At 38.2% G+C, this 23,950-nt stretch overlaps 1 protein-coding gene and 1 long non-coding RNA gene across 2 annotated transcripts in view; both read left to right on the top strand.

Annotated features, from left to right (window-relative positions):
• The window catches only part of LOC306996212, a 1,114,438-nt gene that overhangs the window by 635,131 nt on the left and 455,357 nt on the right, over positions 1-23,950 (top strand). The window lies entirely within an intron of this gene.
• The window catches only part of efnb1 (ephrin-B1), a gene marked incomplete at its 3' end in the record, with an annotated part of 50,220 nt that overhangs the window by 3,485 nt on the left and 22,785 nt on the right, over positions 1-23,950 (top strand). Inside the window, exons 2-4 of the mRNA XM_079605554.1 lie at positions 12,357-12,634; positions 17,550-17,565; positions 17,670-17,723. Of these exons, the coding sequence (XP_079461680.1) occupies positions 12,357-12,634; positions 17,550-17,565; positions 17,670-17,723 (348 nt within the window). The remainder of the gene's footprint in view (positions 1-12,356; positions 12,635-17,549; positions 17,566-17,669; positions 17,724-23,950) is intronic.

Raw genomic sequence — 23,950 nt, 5'->3', positions numbered from 1 at the left:
CACACACACACACACACACACACACACACACACACACACACACACACACACACACACACACACACACACACAGCTCTCTTACCCATAATAATGTGCCATTTGTGTTTTAGGTCGAACTTCTCTCAGACTGAATGCGAAATATAATTGAAGGAGTGTAAAATTAGAAAAACTCTGGCTGCGTTCTCCACCCCTCAGCACTCTGATATTTATATCAGCAAAACGCAAAGTTTACTGAATGCTGAGGCTACCGCTGCGTTTTCTCTGGAAGAAACATTTGGTGGAACAAGAGCTTTACTGATTTATTCTGTTGACACAATTATGTAAATTTAATTACTTCTAGACACAACTACGCGCTCACGCACAGACTTACTGCTGGTTTCAGAAGTATAATTCTGTTCCTATCTGCATGGTTCACAGCTATAATTTGGACTGAGAAAAATGTAAAAGCGACACCCCTCCCCTCCCTTCCTCTGCCTTGAGGGAAGAAAAGAGAAGAAGTGCATTCTGCTGGGAATAGAGAGGGAGAATAAAGTAGCTAATCATTGGGACAATTATCATATTGAGGCACATATTTCAGGTTATGTCTTATTCTCTTAATGTGTCACACACTACCCACACACACACACACACACACAAACAACAAAATGAGAACTCTCTTTAATTCCCAGTTACATCATCAAGTTCTTAGTTACAAATTAATATAATTTTACTTCATTCAAGTTCTTGGCAGCCACTCGCTTATCAAGAAAACATTCTAGCTGTTTAGGAACAATTTTCTGATGAACGACTGCAAATTACCTAAATTCCTTTTGGCTTTTGGATTTTTTAAGAACAAAGTAAGAGGGAATCCATGATATATGTATGAATGTGACTGTGTTTTGGCCATATTCCAGTGCTAAGGGAGGAGATGAGGAGCTAATTGGAAATCTGTCTCTCATTAGCTCAAAAATGCTACTGAAGTACTTTACTTATGTGTGTGTGAGTGTGTATTCAAGCGTACAAGTTCGCTCATTTACCCAACACTCTGTGGTGCACAATTAGTCTTAATCAGCAAGTTCTATGTGCACATATAACCGTCTAAAGCAGCAGTTAAACATCCTGTTTAGCTCATGAACACTCTTTAAAAATGTAAAGATCAACTGCCTGAAAATTGTGACTTTCTTTTCCACAACAAAAAAATGCTGTTCTGGACCCCATTGACTTAAATTGTAAAAACAGCTGAGACAGTCTTGAAAATATCTTTAAGTTCCACCGATGAAAGGTTGGAAATGACACAAGTGTTAGTAAATGTGACGAAACAGTTTTCTAGCAGTTGGTCTTGGATTTTCAAGAAATAATTACACAATAAAAGAGAATGACACGAAAGCATATGATGGAGGCAATACTCAAACCTGCATCCCTGTGAGCGATTCCAACCTGTTGTGAACACACACGCTGACTGCTTCGCTGCATCTAAAATGTAGAAATTTCTGAACGCAAGTTTTTTGAGTCTGATTATAGACATGAAAAGACATAAATGACCTTTGACCTGCTCAGGGATTATGTTGGTCTCAACTGCGATCAAAGTAACAGACTGTTCAGGATCATTTAGGACATGTTTGGGCATATATTCAGTCATCCACTGCAGTAATAATTATTCTCCGAGTCGTGTTACTTTCAATCATTTGTCTGTGTGCATTTACGAGTGTGTAGGCGTGAATCATGTGTGCGTGTGTTTGTGTATGCATGAGTTAGTGTGTGTGTGTATGTCATGATCAGTGGTGTTATAATAGGAGTTGACAGTGAGGAGATTAACTCTGTCAGAGTTTCAATATGTTGAACAGCAAGAGAGGACTCACGCAGACTCACACACACACATTTCCCTCTGTCTCAGCCGGCATTTCCACAACAGACCTGTTCCTCTCTGAAGTGTGTGTGAAGTGGCTTTTGTTCCACCGTGATAGCATTTCACGGTGTTGTGGATGTTTGTCAGTGTATGTGTGTGTGAGCGAGTTGCGTTCTGTTAATGCCATATCCTGAGAGTCCAACTATAACGCATGTACATTTTAACGGGGATTCAGTTTGCAACATAAAACCGTATTTCTGTAGTCGTTATATAACACAGAGATTGAAAGCGAGAGGGGTTGGCGTGAAACCTAATTTTTATTGTACATCCATGTGTGTGTGTGCATGGAGAGCTTCATTAACAACAGTGCTTAAGTAACAAACGCACATTGTCTGTCCCTGACCAAGCATGACCGCTGGGCTCTCACAGCCTCCTCAAACGGCTCTCACACGCACAGACGCGCTCCGAGCCCAGCGCCCGTGTTGTTTTAAGGACTGTAATGTTTGTAGTTGTAGGGTCTGTTGGAGCACACGACGGAAGAGGAGCAGTGGCAGCTGCTGGGGGGTGGGTTTACTTAGTTATACTTTAGGGACAAAACTGTCCCAGAAGTTAGCTAAATTTGACAAAACCTCCCATTGGGGAGGTCCAGGACATCCTCAGAGGTCAAAATCATTTATAAATAAAGCAAAAGTAAATGGGGTTTTTTTTTCTAATTTTTTTTTTTTTCTACTGTAAAAAGGTTAAAAGGTTTCTAATAGGGTTTGGGTTATGGTTAGTCTGTTGTAATCACAATTAGCTTTATTTATAAACAGTAGAAGTTTGTGCCGGAATGGTCTTGTTTAGATAGATAAATGTGTAAGCAGTTTTTTGGGGATTTCAGTGACGTCTGCTAATAATAAAAAAAAAAAGGATAGTTCACCCCAAAATGAAAATGTTGTCATCATTTACTCACCCTCATGTCGTTCTACTCTAAACCTATGACTTAATTTCTTCTGTGGAGCATAAAGATATTTTGAGAACTGTCTCCGTGTTTTTTCTCTCTCCATACAGTCAAATGGCAAATCTGTAACAACATGAGGTTGAGTAAATAATGACAGAATTTTCAGTTTTGGGTGAACTATCTCTTTAAGGGGGTTTCTGTGGCTCATGAAGATGCTAATCATTCAGTGTCTTGATGTATATCGATATATATATGGTATATAGTTTCAAAGTACTATCTGATAACATCGCCATATCATTGTACACCCTCATTTATTTTTTTGTAAACGGCTAAAACGTTTTGTAAACAGTCCCACTATACTTCCTCCTTTGTCCTGTCTTTTAACATGCACCACCAAAATGACACTATTGTGTATTTCAACTCATTTTAGAGGATTTCATTACTTTACCCAAGGCCTTAACTTCTAGGGTTACATTGAGAATTAACCCTAACCCTAGGGGTGAGTAAATGTAACCATCAGTTTTTTTTTAAATCCCAGAATGGCCAAGCTGCAATGAAAGTAGAGACTGATTTTTACTGTCAGGCTCGAGTAATGGCAAAAGAACAATAAAAGTATAATAAAAGAAGTCATTTACTCTTGTGCTGTATTCCAAGTCTGAAGAAGCAACGTGATCGCTTCGTGTGAGAAACGGACCGAAATTTAAGTCGGCATTCCCTGAAAAACATCCCCTCCTCCTAAGCACTCAAATGTCTTTTACATTGAACCATTCAAAATTCCCTGCCTCAAGACACACCAAGTTTGAATGCATCTTTTTGAATGAGATTTGAGAGCCAATCATTTGTCTTTGTTCCTGACACAAAGCTGTCGCGTGGAATATAGTGCGAGTCAAATGCACTTTATGGTGATTTGTCAATCTTGGATTAAATTACTGTAGCTGTACATTTATTCATCTCTTAATATTTTTTTGTAATTCATAATACAAATATTTTAATTTAATTTTAAATTATAGTTAAACCCACTTCTATCTATGTTATACCTAAAGTTTGCTTTGACTCTCACCTCCAAACTGCCATGAGAACGTGACAAGATTCCATGTAGGCTGTTGGATAAAAGTCACTACAGTGCTGTGATTTGGGGCGGGTGCTCGAATATATCATTACATTTGGGCCGGATTCTTGTCCCTCTGTAGTGAACTGTTTCCTCTCTCCTTCTTCTGATCTCCCATTATGCAAATACCTATTCATAAACGTCAAACAAACCCGAGACGTTAAACGCCAGTTTCTCTGTCATTCTTTTTAAAGAGGGAATAGAGCACTGTATCATCACGATTCAACCATCTCATGAAAGATCTGTCCATAATGTGTCTCTCCGTAACAACACACTCAGGCTTCCCTTTGTACAACAGCTGCAACCTCTCCTGCAAAGTGACTTTGGATATTCGGATAGCCTGTCACACACACACACAACAAACACAAGAGTGTGAGCTGGAAAACGATTAGTGTTCTGTAAGGAGAGGTTTGCGATCTGTTTGTTCCTTCAGTTCTCCGCGTGCACATTCACACTCGCATGTTTGCTTTCTCTTTTGACTATGTGAGACAGTACGCACTGGTGGATTATGGGTATATATCTACCCTTAACACATTTATACTCGTAGTGTAAACAAACAGAGGCATTGCAAGTCTAGCAACTCAAAACCTGCTTAAATTCTGCTACGTACACACACACACACACACACACACACACACACACACACACACAGCGGGCCATCAGTCACACCCTTTTAGAGTTCAAAGCTCCTCCATCCTTTTTATCCACTTTCCAGTCGACAGCTCAGACCATCACACTCACTAAACCCATCATTCCTTGCCGGCGTGTGTGCGTGTGTGTCCGGAGAAATGGTCACGCTTTCAGTCAGCTAAATGCCACTATAAAGCATCAGAGAAGCTGAAGTCTCCAGCCTGCTTTCATCTCCAGCTGATCTGAGCTCAGCGCTCTCTGCATGCAGGTTCAAATCACAATAACCTTTATTAGCTCCAGCTGACCTGAGAACAGATCTCTCACACAGCGGTTTTAAGCTTCTTAGGGTTACCTGCCATTAGAAGACTTACTTCTGAACGCACACGGGAGATCAAACTCTCCTCACTGATCTTAGGCTTGGTTGAAAACACCCAAATATCAGGCTCAGGACGCCCACAGATAGATCAGGCTGAAAGCTGTTTACTGGTCCAGGAGCTGTGGAAAGCTGCTTTTAGGGATACGTCTGAATCAGCCATTTTAAAGGCTCATTATTATTTAAAATGGAGGGTTGAAGGAGTTTAGAGCCATTATTGGTGAGACAGTGATCTCTGCCTGCAGCTGGACAGAACAAATGGAAAATCTAATTGTAAAACAATGTTGAAAACATCATTGACACAAATACACAATTCATAAAACATGAGTGTGTGTGTGTGAGAGAGAGAGAAAGGGAGTTTGTTCATCTCTGTGTGTTTGGCTCTGCAAATTTTGGAAATGTCCTCACAAATGCAGTGAAACCTGTTGAAAAGTGGACTTCACTATGAAAGGCTCATAAATCACGTTTACCTTTGAATCTGCTAATATTGAAAAGTTTGTGCGATGACTAGGGATGCACGTTAGACTGATACATATTTTCATGTTATGATCGATAATTGAGAAATGGACAATATTAAAATTCTACACTGCTTTGTCCAAATATAGTTAAAAGTTTGGAATCTGTAATTTGTTTCTTTTTAAAAAAAATAAAGAACTTTTATTCAGCAAGGGTGCATTAATTTGATCAAAAGAAAAAATCAGTTCTTTTTAACTTTCTATTAATTAACTTTTTTCAACATGATAATAATGTTTATTGAGCACCAAATCATCATATTAGAATGATTTCTGAAGGATCATGTGACACTGAAGACTATAACTGAGTAATAATGCTGAAAATTCAGCATTGCCATCACATGAATAAAGTACATTTTTAAATAATTTTTAAATAATATTGTACAGTATTACAGTTTTTACTATATTTCCGATCAAATAAATGCAGCCATGGTAAATATAAGAGACTAATTCTAAAAGCAATTACAATTGTTTGAATGAAAAATAAAAACACTAACAACCTCTGGATAAAAAAAAATAAATAAAAAAAATAGAAATATACCATGAAATTGTTTTGTTCTTAAAGTTAAACTTTAGATGAACATTAAATATAGTGACACCAACATGTGTTTGTGTAAATGTTTACGTGGATGAGGACAGGGGCTACATGCACTCATTCTGGTCCACATTACCAATTACAGACATGCTGAAACACAAAAGTGTGATGATGGAGTTGTTTAGTCTAATGACAACTTGTCATTGTTCTTGTGTTGGTTTAGGTTCCCAAGAGTCTCTCTATCTCTCCTATTATAATTCTCATTGGTTTAAATCTCAATCAGTGATGCGGTCATAAATAACTACTAATTGCTTTGACATCGCTATTTGTAAAATTCCTTTTTTTCCTTGTGTGTGTGTTTGTTTGATTTCTTTTGCTGTTTCTCCCAGGCATTTCAGAGTGAGCTGTCGAACAAGTATAACCTGTTTGTGTGTGTGTGTGTGTATGTGTGTGTGTGTTTGCAGTTGCTTTAATTGCTCTGAAATGTGAGATTCTGTGAGAAAAAACACACATACACACTAAAACTGTTTCTGCATCACTGTGACCTGTGACTTGTACACACACACACACACACACATTAAGAGTGCAGATATTATACTTTCTCTCTCTCTCTCTCTCTCTGTGTGTGTGTGTGTGTTTAACGGTGGTATCCTGGAGGAGCTCTGGAGGAATTCATACCTTTCATCTCACACTCAGACAAACACAATACTCCTGACAGTGAGTGGGAGAGAGTGTGTGTGTGTGTGTGAGAGAGAGAGAAGACGAGAGGGAGATAGACAGACTTTGACAGAGAGAGGAGAGACAGAGTAAATATGAGCATTTCTGGCTGTGTTTTTCCATTTGCACACTAAATTTACATACTGTCTGCCATAGCAACTTATATCACCGTGCTGTTGCATTTTGAGCTCAGACAAATACATTTAAATTTGGTTATGAATGCTGCTAGTAATTAAATTAATACCGGTGTGCTGTTATAAATTACATTGTCATTCAGTTATTATTTTGAGAAAGTTTAGAGATACAGCAATCGCAGTGTTGGAAGATACTTTGAAACTGTATAAGCTTTAATTAGACTGCAGTCAAGCTCAAAAAAGTTACCTACAAACAGTAGCTAGCTTGCTGGTTATTTGAAGGAGAAAGAGTCAGACTAGATAATTTCTTTAGAAAATCAGGAGGATAGCTTAATTTTTTGAATGTTCACAAAACACCCACATTTATATGATGCTGCCTGAAAGATGGAGATAATATTTATAATAATATAAATATTATATACAATTTGTAGTGCCATTACTCATAGTTTTTTCATTGAGTAATGCAGTATTATGAATATTATCATCATCATTAGGCATTTGTAACAAAATGAAGAGGTTCAGTAAAGTTGGTTACTTAAATTGTAGACCACCCCCCCTCCCTCTTGTGTTAACTCGGAGGTAAGAAAATCCTACAGTGGCTAAAGTCATTGTTTTAGGGCTGAACAGATGCAAGATATCTTCTTGCACTACGGGAAGACCTGTCATATAGATGTCTTCCTGTAAGCTTGATGGGAAACTATCAAATGTCACAAGAAACTCGTACAGCAGTCCGATAAAAAAAATGTGAACTGTCACACTTTTTCAAGTGTATTGTCATCACAACCACAAAAATGCAGAATGTACTGCATTGCAAACTAAAAATAGTTTTGTTATTATTTTGTGGGATCCCTGGTGATTTCCACTCGTACCGTCAGCACCAGTCCTGGGTGACTGGTAAACAGTAAAGTGGAAAAGTTCTTGTGAATTCTGTCTGTTCGCATGATGTATTCGCAGATCTTGATAGTTCAGTAGGGAACGTTAGCTTGACCCCTAGCCTCTAGCCTCTTTGAACTGGTGAAAGTAATATGGGTGCAAAACAGCAGCTAAAGACATTGAGGAGGAGAGCAGGAAGCGAATCAAGTGAAAGAATGTACTTCTGTCTGATTGTGTGATGGAGAGTCATCATTTCCCTCCAAGGCCGACTGATAAAATCCAAGTGCACTGTTGCCCGCTGACTAAAAGTCCCAGAAATCCCCTTTCCTTGCATTATGTGTTTCAATCAGATAGGATATGAAAGGAAATCTATTTAGATTAGGATATCATGCAGGATATGAACCTTTCATTAAACTTTTAGCTGTGTTAAAGTAAGAAACCGATTCATAAATTAAATAAATACTGTTTTCAATTAAATCAGAAACTAAAATTAAACTTTTTTTTTTTGGGTGGTAGATTTTGGCTTAATCTGTAGTAATTATATTTAGCCATGTTTAAAAACAATAGGCCTCGATGATGTGTGAGTGTGTGCGTGTGTGTACATAGTCATACTTCAGTTCAGAAGTCAGCTAAATCTGACATAACCTCAATTTGTGAATTGTGCTTATTTGTAAAAACAATATTTAAATAAAGTAAAAAAAAATACTTGAAAAAATGCAGAGAGAGAGAGAGAGAGAGAGAGAGAGAGAGAGAGAGAATTAATGAGGATGGGGGGCTCTGCTATGGAGATTCCTCATTTCTTTTAGACTCCATTCACTCATTTCTCTCATTCTCAACAAGATGCCCAAGGCTCTGTGTGTTTTTTGAGTGTGTGAGTTTGTGTGCAGTTGTTATTGTGAGTGGGATATGTGTAAGCAGTCTCTCTCTCTCTTTCTCTCTCTCTCTCTCTCTCGCAGACAAAGAGCCACTTGTAGGAGCTCTGCCTTGAGAGTGGACAATCACATGACCACCGCACTCTATACATACACCCGACGTCTCCATATTGAGTGTGTGTGTGTGTGTCTGTTTAATGAGAGATAGGTGACTACATTTTCCCGTTGGATATGTTACAATCCAAAAATAAAACTGAACTTTCCAGTCTTTAAATTGTAAAATAAGGTCTGTGTGTTGTGTATATATAAGTAGCCGTTGTTGGTCCATTGTGGAGGTTAGACTTAATGCCAAGACATGTGATTACAGCCCCTTCTCAGAATGTAGGCGCTTGTGTGTTAAGAGGTGTCTGTGTCCATGTCTCTCTCTCTCTCTCTCCCTCCCTCTTGAATGAGGCTGATTTGCATGGCTGCTGTATTCAGTATTTAATTGGTGCCATTCAGTCCTGGTCTAATCCCGTGTTCACTTGTTTAAAAAGCGAGGAGGCCTCTTATTGAGTATGCGTGTGTGTGTGTGTGTGTGTGTGTGTGTGTGTGTGTGTGTGTAAGCTTGTGGGTCTAACTCTGTTTCACACAGTGCACAGAAACTGAAGTGTGTGTGTGTGTGTATGTGTGTGTGGATAATTACATTTACAATTTGAATTAAGACATCTCCCCCACTCTCTAATGTGCTACTGATTTAATTCAATTTTAAGCAGGAAATGGCGTTTGTTTATTATCCAAGTCTTTCTAAAATTTAGTTTTTCTGTCTGGTTCCTTAAATATTTTTTCATATATATTTAATTTTGTACATTTATTTTAATTACACAGAGTAAAACACGTAAGAGTAACTGTCATGTATAATAATGAATGATAATTGTTACATTATATAAACCTGAACAGATCATCAATGCACAATCAAACTGTAAGAAATATATTATGCATTATATAATGGTTGTTACTGAGTAAGGAATAATTTAAAAGTTCTATAATTATTAATAACTATAATTAATTATGTATATTAATGTATTATAATCATATAAAATATTTTGATTTAAAAGTTTAATAGTAATTCAACCTTGGATTGGAGTAAACAAGCCTTAATTAAAAATAAAATAACACTATGTCTGACCTATCTGACGCACACAACACAAACGCATTCACACACACAGGGACACAAACTTCTTAACTTCCTCTATAGTCTATACTCTATAGGAACAGGAAGGGTTATCTAAACAATTATACATTTGCTGGTGAGATCTTCTCAGAATCAGCACTGTGTGTTTCCTCTGAGCTTCCAACACACACACACACACACACACACACACACACACACACACACACACACACACACACACACACACACACACACACACACACACACACACACACACACACACACACACATTCGCAAACAATCCCTATCAGGTCCTGCTTCTGAAATTCTCAGTCTGCAGCAGCTGCTGATTTGACAGGAAGTGATGAAGTCTTTTCTTCAAAGTTGAGGAGGTCAGATTCCTCCTCCTCCTCGCTCGCTTTCTTTTTCTGTTTCTGATTTGTTCAGTCATAGCTGGCCGTCAGAGGAAGGGCACGGGTTTGACATCTTCATTGATGGGGAAAAAAGAGAGGGATGAAAAGAGAATCTTGAAACAGAGGGATAAAAGAAAGGGATAGACAGGAACAGAGAAGAGGCCGCAGACAGAGGAGGCAAATGTCACACAAAGAGTTTAACCCTGCAAAACTTCTTAAGTCATGCAAATCTCTTATTCTCTCACGCGCACACAGATATTCTCTAGTTCTGCAAGTCAACGCCTCAGATATCTGCTTTTATGAACTGCTACAACATTTGACTAAAATCGTTCATCTCTGGGCTGATCGCCTACTACCTCTTAATATGATCCATTTTGCACATGTATATCACTATTTAATATGTCAGAGATAATCATTAGTTATTTATCATTATGTGTTAGTAGATTTAGATGTTTTTGAAGATTTCAAATGTTTTTGAAAGAAGTCTCTTATGCTCACCAAGGTGGCATATTTGATCAAAAATACAGCAAAAACTGTACACTTGTGAAATATTACTATTTAAAACAACTTTTTTATATTTGAATATATGTGAAAATATTATTTATTTATGTGACGGCAAAGCTGAATTTCCAGCATCTTTACTCCAGTCTTCAGTGTCACGTGATCCTTCAGAAATCATTTTAATATGCTGATTTGGTGCTCAAGAACCATTTCTTATAATTATCCATGTTAAAACCAGTTGTTCTGCTTAATAGTTGTTGTGGAAACAGTTATTTCTTTCAGGATTCTTTGATGAATAGATCATTCAAAACAGCATTATTTGAAATAGAAATCTTTGTTAACAGTATAAATATGTCGCATTTGATCAATATACCGTAATGCATTTCTTTAAAAAAAATCTTACTGACTCAACAGTAGTGTTTATATATCCAATATCAACCTTTACTGATGCATTAAAAAATCTCTAATATTATATTGGTTGATAACTGATACGGCACTGATATATTTTGCAAACTACTGACATTTTAATCGTTTTCTGAAATCCCTGAATTTACATGCCACATACTGTTCGCTGTGGTTTGTTTATAAATAACATTTTTTTAGCTATTGATGCATTTCCTCTCTACTCTTTTCAATGAGAGCACTGTAAGCTATCATAACTGTGTGTATTCTTGTTTATACAAGTCTATCTGTTCCCATTGTTTCCCTTCTTCTCACTGAGAACATAATTGTGCTTCTCAATGGCCATAATCACTCAGTCATAATTGGATTTCACAATCCTGCACACACCTCAGACACAGACACAAGCATGTGAACGCACATACAGCATGTTTTGTGAAATAGTTTTTGTTGTTAATCCGTCTGGGAAGATGTTTTGTGCGCTCTTATGTGTGTTAAACCAACGAACAGCCTGCAGCGAAGAGTGTGCGCACGAGAGCAGAAATAACCAGCAGAATTAGGCTACATTATACAGATACAATATTTGAGTTTGATCAGGGCCATATATCATGGAAACATACGTTCTTCTGATATGTTTTTGTATGTGTGCATGTCTTTTTCATTAGAGTGTGTGTGTGTATGTGTTTTTTTTGCATACGCTGTTGTAGTTTTAGGGGATTTCTGGTTTTGTCTGTGCATATGTGTATGTAGTTTTAGGGCATGTCTGTGTGTGTGTTTTCTTTTGTTCTTGTGTGTGTTTGTGTGCGGTTAGCAGTAAAATGTGTAAAGGACTGTGTTGCAATCGTCTCTCCTTACAGACGCATATTGATGGGGGTACACACACACACACACACACACACACACACACACACACACACACACACGCTAGTCAGTGTTACTAAGAATGAATAATATATTCCCTGAATGTGCGAGCAGGGTTGATCAGCACATGAACAATAAATTATAAACTCTAATAAATGAAGTGAGATGCTTCTCTTTCCCTGTCCAATAAATCCTAGCAGCAGATTCAGCTCTATCTCCATCCAGCTCATTTCTGACTCTGCTGTTCTGTTGCTCTCTTTCTTTCATATTTGGAATTGTTTAATATTTTGAAATATGTTATTAAAAGGAAAAAAGAAACGGCGATAGTCCCTCTGGAGCGTTTTGTGGAGGTTCTTGGCAGTCTGGACTCGGAGGGCTATTTGAACCCAAGTTTTTCCTCTCATGATTGTGAAGTCCACAGAGATGCAGATTCTACTGAGATTCAGTCTCAGAGAGGATTGTTTAAATGTGTGTGTGATTTATTGTAACTTTGAATGCTTTGTGTTGCAGGTTTGTGTCCGGGAAGGGCTTGGTGATCTACCCGGAAATTGGTGACAAACTGGACATTATCTGCCCCAAAGGGGACATTGGGAGACCGTATGAGTTTTATAAACTCTACCTGGTGAAGAAAGAGCAGGCCGAGTCCTGCAGCACCATACTGGACCCCAATGTTCTGGTGACCTGCAACAAACCAGAGAAAGACATCAAATTCACCATCAAGTTCCAGGAGTTCAGTCCAAACTACATGGGACTTGAATTCAAACGCTTAACAAACTATTACATCACCTGTAAGTAACTCCAGCTTTTCTGTATTTGTCTAACCTACCTATACTTTTGGGAACAAATTTGCATTCATGCAGACATATTTGCAAAAATGGTACCTTTAGGGGTGCAACATATTGTTGCTGGGGAAGTACCCTTAAACAGACTTTACCCCTTAAAAAAGTTGCATATTAGAACCCTTAGGGCCGGATTTACGAACAGCTTGCACCAGCGCAAACCCTGTTTTGGCATCAACTACTGTCAGGATTTAGTAAAGACACGCAGTGAAAAATTAGCGCTGAATAGACTTGGACAGGGTTATTTTTGAGGCTGACCTTATTTATATGCATTTATAGGAGTTTCCCTTTCAGATGCCACATTTATGGGAGGAGATTATTTAAATGAATCATGCAAGGTGATTTACTAAGGTTTGCGCTAGTCAATTGACTGGTATTTACGCCATTCTTCACCGCCCCAAAAAAGCATGTCTTACACCAGACACTGATTTGTGCTGCTCTCTAGATTGCGTTGGTCATTATGGAAATGATCCGGCTGCGTATGTGTTCTTTAATTTGCACGTAGTCTGTAGATCATGCCCAGAACTTTACACTCCCATCGGCACATTTTTGGAATTGCGTTCTCACGCTGATTTGCCCTGTTTAGTAAATTTGGCCTTAAGGCTACTGCCCCGTGGACAAGCTGTTGTATGTGAAGGTATTGCTTCACATACAAATAGAAAAGTATTGATTTACTTCTTAAAATTCTGTAAAGTTGTATTTCACAAGTTTACAAGCATTAATCTATTGTAACTTAAAAAAGGTTATTTTCAAAATAATAGTAGTTAATGAGTCCCATTTTAGATAGCGTACTAATCGTGTGTTTGGGACAGGTTCTTGTCTACCTTATGGGGTCCAAATGTCCCCAAAATTTTAGTAAAACTGGAAATCACATTGTGTGGACAAGCCAAAGGCCCTCAGACTATGTGATGGTTTAAGGTAGGGTTAAGGAGTAGAAAATTGCATTAGCGCAATATAGAAACAGTAGAAGTCAATGGAAAGTGTGTGTGTAATATATGGAAGCCAGTTTCTGTGTTAGAGCAAACAATAAAATGGGCTTTTGAAATATTTTAAACTTTATCACTTATTTTAAACTAAGAAATAAACTCACATTGTGATACAAAATGTGGGTAATTAATTAAGTCACAAATAGAGTTAGAAAGGTAGGAACAGGCTTTCATAGTAATGGTAGTATGTTTGTGTAAATCTGCAAATGCCACAGTCAAGCTTTTGTGAAAGATTTTCAGTGAGGGATGATTTTCCAGCCACAAACAGCAACAGTTGAACTGAAGCGCTGATTAATGATTCATTCAGAATGAAAGATTTCTAACACATTCAGCATAAATGCATGCTAAACCCTTAGCATACGAGATGAAAACAGCAGGGAACAGCATGGTAAATGGAACTCACTTCTTTTCTCTTCACCCCGCTTTCTTTTTTTAACTCTTTCCCCAAGGATGGTGGGAGGTAGAGACACTTTCAGTCAGGCATGTCTCATTGGTTGTCTTGCCTCACTGAGTTTTTGGTCTCTTGGCCATGATGCCCAGACATGTCCCATAATCCACTTCACCTCCACTGACCCATCACTACAACTACACCCCCAGAAAGCAGCAGGGCTGCTATTAGATCCAGTGAAAAACACACACACTCTCTCACACACTCTCTTACTCGCTCTCTCTTTCTCGCTCTCACTCACTCTCTCTCACACACACACACACACACACACACACACACACACACACACACACACACACACACACACACACACACACACACACACACACACACACACACACACACACACACACACACACACACACACACACACACACACACACACACACACACACACACTCCCTAGCAACCAGCTCCTTTATCTTGCTCTGGTAAACAGGATGAGTCTGGTTAAAATAATTTTGCTGAAATGTGTTTGTGTTCTGGGTTCAGTGGTTTTTGCTGTCTGGTCATCTTGTTTTCACTGGTCATTCAAGTTAATAACTCAGCGAGAGACTTTAGAGCGTGACAGTTTCACACGCATCCATTCGCTCCTCAGCAAAAGCCTATTGAGTTGTTTTTCGACAATGTGTGCTATTGGTATGTCACATTTACATTGTTTACATACAGCGAGTTCCCGAACTGATTGTACTTTGGCATAAGTATAGATGCAGTTTAATATAAAACTCCCCGTTTGTGTGTTAAATGTAAGCAAGATGTTTCCAGACTTCTAAACTGACCACTCAAACTAGAATCCTTTTTAAAACACACACAAACTCAAGAAAAGCACATTGAATTAATTATGCTCTCAAAATCGCTAAGTAAAAAAGCATTTACTGTGTAGATTTCTACCCGGGTTTGTCTTTCCTACTCTCATTACTTGTGGTTAAGGTTTATGGTGTGTTTTAATTATTACATTAATGATATTTTGTTAGCACCATGTTGTTGTGTGGTTTGATAATGAATAGTTAGTTATTAGCATTTAGCTTGTTGTGATAGTGCCTGAGCAAATAGATGCAGCTGCAGACCTCATTAATACTGACAAATCATTAGGCGTCGCTCTGCCCACCCGCCTTGAGGGTGTCTGTCAGGCTTTTTCAGTGGCTACAGCGTCACTCCAGGTGCTTTTTATCCATCCACGAGAATCTGCTGTTTCTCCTGTCACTACATTATACTCTTTCGGCTTGGTGTCGAGTTTCTTTCTCTCAACCTCTGTGCCTCTCCTGTACCCTCAGTATGTTGATTTCTATGATGCTGACTGTTTCCTTTTCCAGCAGAGCTCAACACTCACCATATCGTCATGCCACCCGCGTCGTACCCTAAAACGGCCCCTTTAATCCATTTTAGGAAGAACTGTCGAGCTCTTTGATTCTCTCTTTATAGTTTAGCTGCACCCTCCATTTCGTCCGTAATGTTAATTTAAATCTTTCAGGACATGTTATAGTATAAATCTAAATTCAGAGATTTCATTTATTTGAATGATCAGCTCATATATTGAAGGCTGCACACGTCCCAGGATTCTCAAGTCGATATGTAGACAATGCAGTCCCTACAGAGGTTCAGTGCATTGGCTCCAGAGGCCAAGTCAGCTGAAATCTCCTCGCTCCTTTCCTTTATCCATGTAACTATTTGTCAAATCGTCTCCAGTCTGTCTGCAGAGGTTCTTTGAAGCCGGCCGGGTCTGCGCTCACGACGTATCTTTGTCTCAGCCTCAGAGTCATACATGTTAACTTTATCCTCTCGAGCTGTGCCGCAACATTTAGCTCAAGTGCTCCAGTCACCTTGTGGTGTTCCCTGATTTTTTTGGGGGTTTTTTTATCAGTAAAAATATCATTTAAAAAAACATTGAATTTGCTAAAGGGTGTAAAGTTATAAGGGTTGTTTTCAGAGAATATATTTTGCTTTCATTTTATTTCCCTTACCACATTGGAATTATTTAAATAAATCTCACATAAACATAAATCTAACAAAATTAGTTTATGCTTAAGGGTGAAAAGTGAGGTTTATGCTCAAAAAAATAAAAAACAATTAGCCACTGGGGTGAGAAAAATCACTTATCTACATCTCAAATCTCTAGTATTCTCACGCATTTTTGTTGTGAGACTCTGTCATGTAATGTCTGTTATAATTACAATATTGTTTACTGTAAATAAAACAGTTTATTAGCATTGTTGTTGTTGTTTTTAAATGAGTTTAAGACACATGACCAAGTTGGAAAGTCACTCAATTTCAAAACTAATATTAACAACAACAACAACCAAATATAATTGAAATACTTTTGGTTTCAGGATGTTTTGATTTTTATTGGAAAACAAGATGAAAAAAGTTTTTGTAGTGTGGTGCTCATTCGGGTAATACAAGTTTAACCAATGAAAATAAAATATATTTCTTATTTCATAGGTTCTTTTATAATCAAAATCATTTAGGCATAAGTACAAAATGATGCAGTCCTTTTGACATCGCTTTCATTCATGCGTTAAGTTATGTGTGTTTTTATTGTTTGGGTATTTTTCTATGTCTGGACTGGGGTCAGTAAGTCTGTGCTTGGTCAGATTCTGTGTCTGTTTCTAATTGTGAAGAGAGATTCTGAGAATTTTTTATGGCCTGGTTTAATTCCAGTATGTCTTCCAGAAAGACACTGTGCTGATCATGTCACTCTTGTGCGGATTCACGAAGCAGTACAGGTTTGAAATGGACCCTGGCTCATTGTTTGAGGGCGGCTTCAGAACCTGAATTCAATTCAGAACCATTTGGATGAGAGTGATTTGAGCTCTCATGTTTCTCGTGATTTAGTAGCGTTTCTAAACGGTTTCTGCATTTTAGTGGCCTAGTCATGACATTTACTTTGACAGAGATCAGCTCTGACCCTACGTAAAAAAAAATTTGATTTAGAAACCAAACCACACCATTTACTCATTCATCAAAAATGTACCTCTATAAACGTATCTTGCTGAAAGATATCACATTTTCAAAAAAGCTGTGTACAGTATGTATGTGTGTTTGAGAAGTTGATTTGAAAAGCATGACAATGGAAACAGTACCGTCATACAGTCAAGGGAGCGCTAAAGATGATGGAAAGAGAAAGAGAAAAAAGCGAAGGATGGAAAGTGAAAAAATGGTGAGCAGTCACAAGATTTTGCGATTATAACTGCATGAAATGCACGTAATGACCAAATGAGGAGGAGTGTGTGGCTTCTAGAAAGGCTCTAATGGTTTATGCAATGTTTTCAGGATTAAGAGCGTTAAAAAGCGCTAAATTAAAGGTTGTTTAGGGTGAGCTTCTCTTCCGTGTGACTGTGTCGAGTGTGTGTGCGAGAGAGCAAGTATGCGTTCGGTTCTGTGTGTATTTTTGTATTAAGGCTGTGTCAGCAACATATGATTCTGATTTCAGGCAGTCCAGCTTTGAAGTAATTCTGACCAAACCGCTGCACCAGAATGATGAGTGTGTGTGTGTGTGTGTGTGTTGTGTATGTGGGTCTTTGTGTAACCTCTCACCATAACTGTCTCTCAGGCCACAGCTGAAGTATGAAAATGAGTGGCTTCATTTCGCTGTGGTCGCTCTGGGGTGAGAGAGGTCAAATATCACATCGAGCTGTATGTGTATGTGTGTGTTAGATGGCTAATTTAAACTACCCCTTTAACATGCACAAAAACGAAGAGCAAACGGTTGGTTTTAGCCGCTTTGTAATGTGAGAAGAAAATGGCTCCTATTGCAAAGGGCTATTGGATAACAATCCAATATCCACCCAGCCTGATATATTCTGCTCTCTGAAATGTTTAACCCGCTATTGCAAGCAGACGTCTAAAGAATTAAATTTTACCTTTTGTAAATGTAAAGTTATGTCACAGTGTTACGCTAATGTTTATTATAGTAAACTTGTTTAATGGGATTGATATTTGCTGTGTTTTTAGTTATTTTAGTATTCTGACATGAAAAAATTGGATATTCACAAATGTTTTTACAAATAATACCTGGCCCCGGATGAATTTAACAAATATATATATATATATATATATATATATATATATATATATATATATATATATATATATATATATATATATAAAAACATTTTATTTGTTTATTTTCATTGTTGCAGTGTTGCTTCAAAACACCCTGGTGGTAGGGGCCACATCATACATTTATTTAAATATATATATATAAAATAAAATGTAACTTATATTAACCTTTTTTTTCACTCTCTCTTTGACCTTTACAATTGGGTATTTTTCTGCTGCTGTGTTCTCCTTAAGACTTGTGTGGGTTGCTTTGTAGTCCAATATATTTTTTTAACTTACAATTTTTAACAGGGATCTTGCTAACACTTAACTTCAGGTGCCCGTTTCTAACGTTGAGATCTTCTGTATCAAAGATCTTGTGTTCTTCAGAGTGGCGGGTGCTATACACAGCCAGAAATAGCACAAGGTTTGGCAGACTTTCCCACATTTTACTCTTATCATTAGGTATTCTGGTGTTTGAAATAATAGTATCTATCCTGCTTCCTCTGTGTTACCTCACCGTGACTGAGAGGGCCACGTTTCAGAACTCTGAATATGCATCGTTGATGTGCAAATGTGAGGTCAACTGAATAATAAACTGCTTTTTAAATTATAGTGAGCTCTTATTGTAAGCATTCATTTTTGAATACTTCATACACAAGAGTAACACACAAACACACTCTCTAAATCTGTGGTGCCTTGCAGACAAACACTGGCTGAATATTCAGTTCTGTGCTTGTGGTATATCTGACCTCTTTGGCAAGTAAGTACTAGTACAAAAAGACATAGTCAGCTAAACAACTTTTTCTCCCCTTTGAGGCAGAAGCGAATGAGAGCGAAAAGGAAAGAGACTGAGAAAGAAAGCAATATAAGACAGGGACTTCATCTTTCTTTGTCTTATGGGACATCGGGCACCAGGTGCACCAAACCGAGCAAGATTTCTGCTGTGTGCGTGTGTGTGTGTGTGTGATGTCACTCTGTCTTACGATCAGTGCGTGTATGGATATGGTTGCTGTAGTAATGGCCACTGTCGCTGTAGTGATGCCCATGCGGATGTCCCAGTGGGCGATGAAGGTCAGTGATGCATGATGGGTCACACACTACCCATGGAGCTAACGCACATAATGAGTGTTTGTCTGGGTGTGTGTTAGAGACGGGGAGCGAGTGTGTGAGCCACATTAGAACAGAGACTAATTGACGTTTAATTACATTCCCATTGTACACGGTCTCTGTTCTCTCTCTAACACACACAGGTTAAAATATGACGAGGGCAAGCAGGTCTTCAAGGCCAGGATCTGAATGAAACGTGCTCCTGTACATGTTGAATTCTGGGAGATCTGGATTACTGCCGTCGAGAACACACACACACTCTGCTTTGCCCTCTGCTTCATTAATCACAAAACGCTTTACCCAGAAATGCTTTTAATATAGTCCGAATATAATAGGCATAATGGTTTGTGCTGGTGTTTTGAAATGGTCTAATTTGCGAGAACATAGATAGCCATCTTCGATCAGTAACAAAATGTGCTGGTCATTTTCTTCACTTACAGGTAATTTGAGTGAATGGGTGGCAGTGTTTACTAAAGAAAGAAAGAGCGAAAGAGGAATAAATGAAAGAAACAGGAAGGAAATAGAAAGAGAAAGAAACAGAGATGGAAACAAAGAAATAAACAGGAAGTAAGGGAGGAAAGAAAGAAAGAGAAAGAAAGAAAGGAGGAACGAAAATTAGGAGAAAGAAACAGGAGGGATGGACACAAAAGAAATATAAAGAAAGAAGCAGGAAGTAATGACGGAAAGAAACCCAAGAAATGCAGAAAGACATGGACAGAAAGAAATAAGCTGAAAGGAACGAACAAGACAAAGAAACAAGAAATAAGAAAGGAAGTAACAGGAAGATATAAACAGAAAGAAATTGAAGGGGGAAAAACAGAAAGAATGATGGAAGAGGAGAAGGTATCAGAAATCTGAAAAAAACGAAGAAAGGAAAAAATAAACAGAAAGAAGGGATCAAATAAACAAAAAACAAGCAGGACGAAAGAAACAAGCTGAAACAAAAGAAAAGGAGCGAGTGGTTACATGATAGAAGTGTTGAATTCCATCAGTCCAGTGATCCATGCGAGAGAGAGAGAGAGAGCGAGAGAGAGAGAGAGAGAGAGAGAGAGAGAGAGAGAGGAACAGCAGGCCGAGCCTCCTCTTGTTTCATTCCTCCCTTCCTCAAACCTCATGAGTGTGTTGGTTCATTTTGAAGGATTTTCTACTGGAACAATATAGGCTTTGTTGAAGGTAACAAACAATGACCCCTAAAACACACACACACACACACACACACACACACACACCATTATGATGTGCCCACTCAAACAAACACTCTGAACCTGTTGGCAGAGATGACAAATGTATGATTTTTTTTTTTTTAATCGGATTGAGTACTTCTATTTGTATGTGGATGTAGAAGCACAGGAAGGTCGGTAAGGTTGGATGATTATTGCATTTTAATTTTCTTCCACAACATACACACACACACACACTCTCCCAATGAGCTGCTCGTCCTGCGGATTTAAAGGTCGGCCGTTATGCGACTGCTGGAGCAGTGCAGCGATCTGATTGGATGAGCTTTTGGAAGCAAAAGAAGATCTAATCTAGCTGTGTCTGATCTGATGAGTTGTGTGTGTGTGTGTGTGTGTCGGAGTGACCTGTCACTGGCTCTCTGTGTTATGTCGACTGCATTAGAATGAACACTGACCCAAATCTCACAGACAAACACACATGCTCACCCACCAAAAGATTGAAAACCTTTAGCAGCTTCATTATACATTGTCTGTCTGTCTCGCACAAAGCTGTTTTTCAGATCTTTCTGTGAGCGCAGTGGTCTTTTCCCTGAGGGTTCAGCCCGGAGCTGTTGGCTACTGTGGCTAACTCACTCAGCGAGGCGTCTTTTCCTTCTGCTCTTTGTTTCAGTTACTCATCAATCAGAGACTCGAGGGAAACAGCACTGGGCTCTGCCGACTGAAACGTAAAATGTTACAGCTTAAAAATATTCGTTTTGAAAGCCTGACTCAGCTGTGGTTGTGAACATTTGAAGTGTGTTCATTGAGGTCTGGATTCTCTCATTCTGTGAGACGTGATGGGAGAACTTCAGCTCAATCAGGGCCTGTCGTGTTGATTTAACAGCTGGATGATCATATTCGAAAATATGGTACAAAAACCCGAGACATGCTGCTGAATATTCAACGCTGCCTTTGAAACTGAACTATTCTTCAGTCCTGAATGTTAGAATCTTTAATATTTTGGAAATCGGGAGATTGACTACGATTTTCCAAGTATCTTAAGCCACTGTTTAGAATTATTTATTATTATGAATATTATGAATGAGATAATGATAATACAATAATAATAACATTATTACAGAATCTATTATTATTATTATTATTTCCTTCTCATTTCCTCTTACCGTTTTAATTTTCGCTTTATATAATATGTGACCCTGGATCACAAAAGCAGTCACATGGTTTTGTGGTCTATGGGTCACATATATATTATACTAAATTATACTAAATATATATATTACCTAAATTACCTATTAATTGTCATTAAAGTGAAATTACTGAACTTAAATATACAAGCTTGTTAATAATGCTCATTTTAGAAGAACATTTCTGATGGCATTTAGAGGCTTTTTGCAAGTCTTCATATATATATAATATACACACACATATTATATAAACATATTACAATATTTGACAGTGTATATATATATATATATATATATACACACATACACATACATACAGCCATTTAATCAGTCTGGTGGATATATTGGACTATCACTATTTTTAATAACTCATTGCAAAACTATGAAATGAAAATATTGGCCAAAAATACTTTAATAATACTGTGTTTTTCTACTTCAGGGATTGTATGTGTGTTTGAGAAAAGATGAGGCAGGCATGAGATGGCTCCATGATGACAGAAGAATGAGCGTACAGCTACAAACAAACACTGACACACACACACACACACACACACATAAAGCACACCCACACTATATGTCAATCAATAAGAGATGCTAACTGGGGCAACACTATATTTATTGTGACAAGACTGATTTCATTCTTTCTCTCTCTCTCTCTCTCTCTCTCTCTCTCTCTCTCTCTCTCTCTCTCTCTCTCTCTCTCTCTCTCTCTCTCTCTCTCTCACACACACTCACACACTCACTCACTCACACACACACACACACACACACACACACAGAGAGAGAGAGAGGCAGATGGTAAATCCCCAACCCCTTCACATTTTTTAATGTGTGTTTACACCTTGTTTTAAATCTAAATCACGTTAATCTCCCAGCATGTTCATCTGGGATTTACGTGTTTGTGTGTTGCGTTTACGGTATATTATTTTTTAGAAATACCTGCTGTGTTCTCAATAATGATTTTGCACTTCTTGGAATTCAGTTCGACATGAGTCTGTCTAGAAATGAAGAGTCTAATTCAAGCCATGCAGAAATTTCTTTCTTTTTTTTTTAGTGCACAGAGGCAGGAAAACTATTAAGACCAAAATGTTCTGACCAGTTAAAATCCAGCAGTGATGTAGTGACAACAGAATGTGGCCGCAAAAATGCTTCATAGCCAATCCATCCCATTGCTAACAGTACACAGGGTGGGATTACCCTGCCTGTCTGGAATGTCTGTTGTGTTTTAGCCTGAAGTGAGAGTGTGCTGGAGTCAGGGTGGTGTGTTTGTGTGTGTGTGTGTGTGTGTGTAGAGCAGCACCGTGTGATGCTATTCCGTGGTTGGCACGGTGACAGGTTGGCATGGCGCTACCGTAAGGAGACTGGCACTCTGCCTACTGCCATACATCTCAATCTGCATGACATCATAGCAGCTCCTAGCAACCACACACATCACCCCTCCCCCATACACGCCCACAAAGGACCATTCACAATCACTGTGCCCTGGCCTTTCTCCCTCACTGGAGTCTCTCGCAGCTCTTTCCTAACAAGGATACATACTTCTGCTCTAAAGTTTCATAAAGCTAATACTGGTCCAAAGAATGATAACTAGAAAAAAACTTGCCCTTTAAGTGATGGTAATGGCAAGTAAGTCTGTATTTACGGGATCCAAAAAACAACAACAACAACAACAACGAGGGAGCCAAACATTTTTTAAAAATATTTAAGAGTCAATTGATGGTTGATTTTATTTAATTTTTTTAGCAGACAAATAACACAATCTGTCATTAATGCAGTCACCTGATTATATGTGTTCCATTATAAATATCCCTCTGTTTTGAAAGAATATTTATGTCTGTTTGAAAAAAACATGTCATCTACAAAACTCTTTTGTGAAAATGTATGTTTAATTACTAGTTCATGGTTCATTTCAAATCAGCCATAACTGAAAAATAATATTTACAGTTCAGTGAGGGAGTTCATTGCAATATCCGTAATGACTCTCACTGTACGTTCACACCGCCGCCGGCGAGAGCGGCAAAATTCGCTCTCGCCACCCTGCCATCGACGCCGTGAGATTCGGGGACTCTCTAGCGCTCTGACATAGATTTTAGAATGCGTGATTTTTTTAAAACTTTATTTAAAGGAGCCGCAAAGAAAATAAGAACTGAACATAAATCAGTATCATATTTTGTGCATACTGGCCACACGTAGGGTAAAAGTTAACCTATTAAAATCTTTTAAATGTGAAAGTAACAAAACACCATCAATTTCAGACACCTTTTTCCATTCGTCGTTCTTTTTATTAATATCCCTGTATGTAAACAGGGACACGTCGTACA

Source organism: Phoxinus phoxinus (genome assembly GCF_949152265.1).
Source record: "Phoxinus phoxinus genome assembly, chromosome: 3".
NCBI classification, from domain to species: domain Eukaryota; kingdom Metazoa; phylum Chordata; class Actinopteri; order Cypriniformes; family Leuciscidae; genus Phoxinus; species Phoxinus phoxinus.
This window is presented reverse-complemented; position numbering and strand designations above follow the sequence as displayed.